At 24.7% G+C, this 7,178-nt stretch overlaps 1 protein-coding gene across 1 annotated transcript; it reads right to left on the reverse strand.

Annotated features, from left to right (window-relative positions):
* Positions 1 to 231: 231 nt before the first annotated feature.
* LOC145835635 (uncharacterized) lies at positions 232 to 6,757 on the reverse strand. Its single transcript, XM_082943311.1, has 2 exons — positions 6,195 to 6,757; positions 232 to 346 (listed from the first exon to the last, which is right to left on the reverse strand). Exons 1-2 carry the CDS (start codon positions 6,755 to 6,757, stop codon positions 232 to 234), a joined length of 678 nt encoding a protein of 225 aa, XP_082799437.1.
* Between the last annotated feature and the right edge of the window lie 421 nt (positions 6,758 to 7,178).

Consider the following 7,178-nt stretch of genomic DNA (forward strand, 5'->3'; position numbering starts at 1 on the left):
AAAGTAATGGACATATCAAACACTAGAAAATAAAGAACATCATGTTTTACAAAAAAAAAAAAACAAAAAGAAGTCATAATAATTACACAAGTATTAAGTCTAATAGGAATACATTATGACAATGTATAGTTATTATAAGTTTTTATTCCTTTTACTAAAAATCATAAAGTAAAAGTGTTAAATACTATTTCAAAAACAACTTGTCAATATGCAATGTAATTACAAATAAGTTCAGTTCTGGACCTCCATCTGGAAAGCCTTGACTGGAATAAAACTGCAAACACACTCTGGCTGGTTTATAAAACAATCTCTTAAAAATGGAAACATTCTCTCATCAACTTTCTTTCTGGTTGAATGATTTAATTAAATTTTTTTGTTCAGCTATATGGAACAGCAGTATAAGTGATATTCTTTTAAACTTCATGCCATATTTTAAGAAAATCTCACTCTTCCTTAACTCTACCTTTTTTTTCGAAAAGATTATTATTTTACTCCTCTTCTTCCTATTTGCTAGGATAATGGTGAGGAAAAGTAATTTTTATTAAAAAACAAATATTTAAGTAGGCAGTAGTTTGACAACAAAATGTTTCTTTAAATGGTCTAAATTTCTAATATTTTTAAAAACTTAATAGTACTCAAAGTTCTCTACGTTTTTTTGCAGTATATTTCTTTAGTGAAGACTTTCAATATTAAGGCAAAAAAAAAAAGATAAGCATTATAATGGAAATAACTTTAAAAAAAAAACACCATCCAATTGTCATGTTTGTGCAAACTTTTATAAAACAAATTCCTAAAAATTTCAGCTTGTTACTGAACTTTGCTGTCTTAGTTACTAATAAGTATTGCTTTTTCTCAAATGCTATTAGTATTCAAGATTTTACATTATTCAAACATGACTTACTGTGACTTGTGACCCACTTGTAATGTAAAATGATTTTCATTTTTTTTAGATATTTTTGCTTGCTCTACTTTTATCTTGCTTAACAACTAAACAATGACATGCTTTTAACTAATGTTTAATTTTTTTTAAGTTAAAAAAGAATGTTTGCATAGTTTTAAAAAATGTATTAGAATCGTCAATACTCTTGTGATTTAGTTGGCTTTATATTTTTTCAGTTCTTTTTAAACTTTTTAGACTTATAATTTATCACTTCTTATTTGACTTTGTGGATTTAAAATATGCAAATTTTATTTTGAATTCTGGGCTAAAAGTTTGTCAGTTCGTATTTGACTTTGTGAACGTAAAATTTTTCAGTTCTATTTTGGTTTTGTAGACTTGAAATTTGTTATTTAGACTTTGTGGAATTACACTGGTGTTTACCATACGCTTATTGTATTTTTATCAATATGATTCCTTATTGCCTGATTGTTTTTTAAACCCCTATGTCTTTCTAGTTAAACCTTAAGGGATTTATTAAACTTTCTCTAAATCTAATGATAATTAAATGCACTACTAAATGAAAACGTCAGATAAATAAGAATGTTAGATAAAAATGTGATAAATACTGCTTAAAAATATAAAGTTGTATATACAAGTATAAGTTGTTTGGGTAAAATACTGTCTTGGTCTTACTAAACTGTTACTTAAAAGAGGGTTCGGTTGTTGGTGTGACGGAATTACCCTTTTTTTTGCTAACTCAGTATCTTATTTTAATATTTATACCCTTAACCCTAACCCACCTTACCCAAACATATCAAAAATTAATTAAAACAAAAAACTTTTATAACTTTTTATGCTGGCTCAGCAAATATCTGGGGATTTGTGTAACAGCAACAAAAGGACTCCTTAAAAGACTTGTGATTATTTACTTTGAGGATGCAATGTAGGAATATAATGGATTGTACAACTGCAAAAAAAAACAACACTTAAATTGAAACTTAATTTATTTCTTGATGATACTTAAATGTATTTTGTACTACTAGTCATGACTTTTTTAGGTTATATTTTCTCTTAAAGAACATATCAAAAACAAAATAATAAAGAAGATTATAATTTAGAAAATATTTTAAATGTGGTCAAAACATTTACACAAGAATTGAATCTAACAGGAATATATTATAACAATGTATAATTAAATTAAGAATTAACTAACTTGAACTAAAATCAAAAAATAATTATAGTTAATAAACATAATATAAAAAATAACTATACACTAACAAGTATAATAACAAATTGGTTCAGTTCTGAAACTACATCTGAAAGGTCTTGACTAGAATATAACTGCATTCATACTGTGACTGGTTTATTTAGCTATCTTATATAAATGTAAACTTTATTTAGACCAACTTTCTTTCTGGTTGACTGGTTATATAAGAGTTCATGTTCAACTAAATGGAACAGCGGTGAAACTGGTATACTAGTTTTGGTTTTCTTCAGTTTTGTCTAAAACACATTTGCAAGAGGAAAATTTCCAACAAAGAAACTTTTGAACCAATGATAACTTAGCAAGAATGGAAAAAAAAGTATAAGAAAATGATAATTAATTGCATGAAAGTTCGTAATAAAAAAACTCTCGATCAAAGATAGGGGTTAGAGATAACAGTGACAGCAACAAAACATTTAGTTAAAAAATTTGTATTAATTTTTAAAAATAAAAAAAAGAACATAAAAAGTTTACAGACCAAAAGTAAGGTTGGGTAGCAGTGATAGTAGAAAAAAAACTAATTTAGAAAAAAAATAAAGAGGTAAAAAATAACAACAGTTACTAATCAAGGCTAAGTGTTGGATGTAACAGTGGTAACAAATATATTATAAATAAACTAAATCAAAAAAACTCAACACGTTTAAAACTGTCTTTAATTTCCCCTTTGGTACTTTTTTCAATATAACCCTCTATTGCCTGTTTGTTATACTAAATTTTTATTCTCTCTTATAATCCTTAAATTTTAAGCGCTTTTAAAAGAGACAGACTGTAAATGTCAATATTGCTTCTTAAAAATCTAATGCAAGATAAAATGAAAAAAATTTCCATACATAGTATTAAATAAAATGTTAAAAAAATTACATAAATATAATCATGTAAGATAAATATGTAATAAATACTTCTTTGAAAATAAAAGGTAATATAACAATAAAACTAATTCGGGTAAAATCTTATCTTGGTATCATCTAACTGCTGGCTAAAACACTGGTAACCAAAGATGTGTATTTTAAAAAACTAGGTGGAAATTTGTTAAAGTCCTTTAAGTTGCAGCCAGTGACCACCCTGCAATTACAATTATAATTAACTATATTTATTTTTAGGTCATAGTGCCTTAATCACTCATTTTACAATCTATTTTTAACATTTTGCAAAAAAAACTAAGATACCAGTTGTTTTTACTGTTTTAAAAGATTCAAATTAATTTTTAAGACATAAGCGATCAAAAAAAAGAGACTAAAAATTGAATACATTCTATAGAGGAACGCAAACTAAAAAGAAAAAACAAACTTATAAAATTAAAAGTATTAAAACAATTTTCCGTATATTTTTTTCAATTAATAAAACTTATATCTTTATGTTAAACTATTGCATAAGCACTTTTAAACTACTACTAAATATTACAATTTTTCTTTGTATTTCCTATTATTTTATTTACTTTGTATAATCTAATTTGAATATTCTTGATTTATGTATTTATTTCTTAAGTCTTACAAAATTTTTTATAAAAAATTGAATGTAGTGATTAGACAAAAAAATAACTTAAATTAACATATTTATGTTTAAAAAAATACAAAACTAAAAAAATTATAAAATTAAGTAAAACAAACTTCTAAAAAACATAAATTTGTAGAATAATTTTTTATCTATCTTATACTACTTTTGTTAGCTAAATTTTAGTTTAAAATTATCATACTTATTTAAGGTACAAATGTTCAATACTTAAGAAAATAAAAATTCATATTTGAAGAAGATATTCTGTTCCATTCAGGTTGATTTTTGTACAAATAAATAAAATATCCTTAGTCAGCCTGAGTTTTAAGTGTCAACAATCCTTACTGTGTATCAAATTTATACTGAATAACCTTGTCGAGTTTAAAACATAAACAAAACAAGTTTTTTTATATTAAAAATCAATAGAACTCTTGAACAATAAGTTTTAGTGTATCATAAAACTATTAATAAAAAATTATGTTATCTAGTATTTAAATTATTTAAAGATACTAATTAAACATATTTTTCAAAAACACACACGAAATTTTTATTATATAAAAGTTTGTGGTTAGGAGTTAATTATAACAATAGTTAAACTTATGTCAGTAAAAGGTTAATATTTTAAATTAAATTACATATTAAAAATATATATCTAAAAAATCAAAAGATTAATTTTTTTTTAAGTTCCTAACTTTAAGATTATTATTATAAAAAATTAAAAACCTTCTGAAAATAGTCAAATTGATATTAAAATTGTCAAAAACTACAATTTATGCCATGATTTTTCTTTCAACTTTTAGGTATTTTTTCATTAAAATAATGAATATAAAACATCTTAATTTTGTAGGTTGTTTTACTTAGTGTTTTAAATTATAAATTTTTGGGTCGACATGTCTAAAAAATAAAAATAACTGTATGTTTAGCATAAACAAAATATGGTGGCCTTTATAAATTTCAAAATAGTCCTGCAAAACTAAAAAAATATTTTGTAATCAAAACTAGTCAGAGTTATTTTGATTTTTTATTATCATAAATAAATATTTCACTATCAATATACTTAAACTTAAGAAATATTTTTCTTTAATAAAATTATAAAACAAATGTAAATCCTTCTAAATTTATGTTTGTAAAACTTATCAAGTAACAGCTTGTCATAGTGAAAAAGGTTATAGTTATAGTGATAAAAAAAATTAGGTCTTTCAATAAAGCTGGTTATATAAAACATAATGTATAAAACATTTTTTTACTTGTTTATTTACTCTCATTTAGTATCTTAAAAACAGTTATAATTCTTAAAAATCTTAAGACTACCCAGAAGTTTTTATAAAAAAAACTTAGTTTGCATTAAATATAAAAAACGTTTAACTAGGCTTTAATGTCTTAAGTTATCTAAAATGTTGAAGTCAAAAAATATCATGAGTGTTATGAGTATGTTGGGTTTGAATTTCGTACAAAAGTTTTTCTTATATTTTATTTTTATATATATATCATGAAGTATTTAATAAGAATATTAGGTTGCTATAACTATAAGAGGCAGCAGCTGTTCAACAATATTACTAAGATCAAAGAGCTACAATCATTATCATCAATTATTATAGTCATAATATTCAAAACCATAAGTGTTGTTTGTTGTTATATCACATTACCAGAGGCTTTAAGTTAGTAGATTAAAATATAGAAAGGTTTAAAAAAATACTCTACAATTAGACTATTTCAGTTTTGCAATCATAACTAACGGTTTTAGTTGTTTGTGTAGTATTATTTGTCATTTAGCCATATTAATTGGCTGCATGTAAACATTATTAAAATAAAATTTTATATTTTTGGACACCTACTTTCATAATCTTTTATTTATTCTTATGTCATAATTAAACAATTAATATTTCATGGAAACTATATTGATAACTTTGTGAGTTTTTAGGAAAGCTCTAAATCTCGGTGTTAAAGTAGCAGAGACAGTTTAAACGATAAACTACAATAAATAAAAACATTTGATATGTACGTAAAAGTTTATTGAACACTATAAAGAAATAGACACTGAAAAGTAATACTCTAAGGAGATGGTGTATTGGAATATAAAAGCATAAGTTTTTTAAAACCAAATAATTAAAATAGTTTTAAAGAAAATTGGTAGCAATCAAATCAAGGTATATCATTTTAAATATATTAGTTGTTAGTAAGTAATTTTTTTTAAAGTCGTTAGTTGCATTGAGTTCAAAAATAGAAAAAATAAGCTTTTAAAATTAACTTAAAAGAATATTTATAAAATTTGTTTACTTAATTAGTTTGCCCAATTCCACACATGAAAAACCAAATATTCTTTCATCAAATTTATAAAAATATAGTTCTGACCAACGGTTAGTATCAATGTTGTATAAAAGGTACCAGTTATTAACAGTTACAATAATATTGTTATCGTTGGAGTGAGTACAAAATAAACTACTTGAGTATAAAAAACTTGAAATATTTTCAATAAAAGTAAACTTTTGTGAAATTGAATCATATACTTCCGAAGTTTTCAAAAAATTACATTCCAGATCATTTCCGCAAACGACAAACAATTTATTTCCTTTTGTAACAACTCCAGCTTTAAATCTAGCAACTTGCATATCTGGTAGAGACGACCATCTGTTACGGTAATGGTCGTATGACTCAACAGTTTTAAAAATTTTATCGAGTCTATGTTTACCTCCTAAGACAACGCATTGACCTTGGAAAACTACGCAAGAAGAGTAGTGTCTCTCTTTATTCATCTTAGATATTGTCTGCCAACTGTTTTTTAATGGATCATAAACACAGTTATTGTAGTTAGAATATCCAAATAAGTAAATTTTGTTCATAAAAGAACAAACACAAACGAAATGCGTATCTAATTCTGGAAGGGGAGCTATTGGAGCCCAAGTGTCAGATCTTCTACAATAAACTTCACAGGAGTTCAGAATATCGTAGTTAGAGTCTAGACCACCAAGGCAATATACTTTCAAACCAATTACAGTTGACTTGCAATTAAACCTTTGTACTAACATTTTACTCATTTTGATGTATTTCGGTTCATTTGATTTTCCAAGCTCGTATTCTAAACCACTTTGTACTAAATCGTCGTCAGAAAACTTTCCTCCCATAAAAATTATTTTATTAGTTTCAAATTCACAACTGTAAAAGCGATTTTGAAACTGTAAATTTGCTGCTTTGTCTTCAAAATTGTTTTTATTTTTGATGGCGTTATCAACTATACTTCTACACTCAAGACAGTCTTTGCAAAGCTTATTACTTTTTATGAGGTCTGTCAATACTTTATTGGTAAGCAAAGGTAGCCTTATTAACTTCAAAAATGTTTTCATGTGTTTACATCTTTCATTTCTACTGTAATTTATCCAATCGACTGCTGCATTAAAAAGTTCCAATTCTGTACTTATTTGCAGTTTTTCACAAGACAGTATATCAATTAAATCTTCATATTTTACTTTGTAAAATGTTGAAATGTCTTCATTTAATATTTACTGTTGCAGTAAAAAATTGCATAAAAATTTATTCAAACTTTTT

The sequence above is a fragment of the Thalia democratica genome, chromosome 5 (genome assembly GCF_965202585.1).
Source record: "Thalia democratica chromosome 5, ktThaDemo2.hap1.1, whole genome shotgun sequence".
NCBI classification, from domain to species: Eukaryota; Metazoa; Chordata; class Thaliacea; order Salpida; family Salpidae; genus Thalia; species Thalia democratica.

Coding starts and splice junctions, on each gene's coding strand:
- LOC145835635 (XM_082943311.1), bottom strand. CDS start 6,757: ATGGGAGGAAAGTTTTCTGACGACGATTTAGTACAAAGTGGTTTAGAA. Junction 347..6,194: donor GTTACAAAAGGAAATAAATT/GTTTGTCGTTTG, acceptor TCATTCAACCAG/AAAGAAAGTTGATGAGAGAA.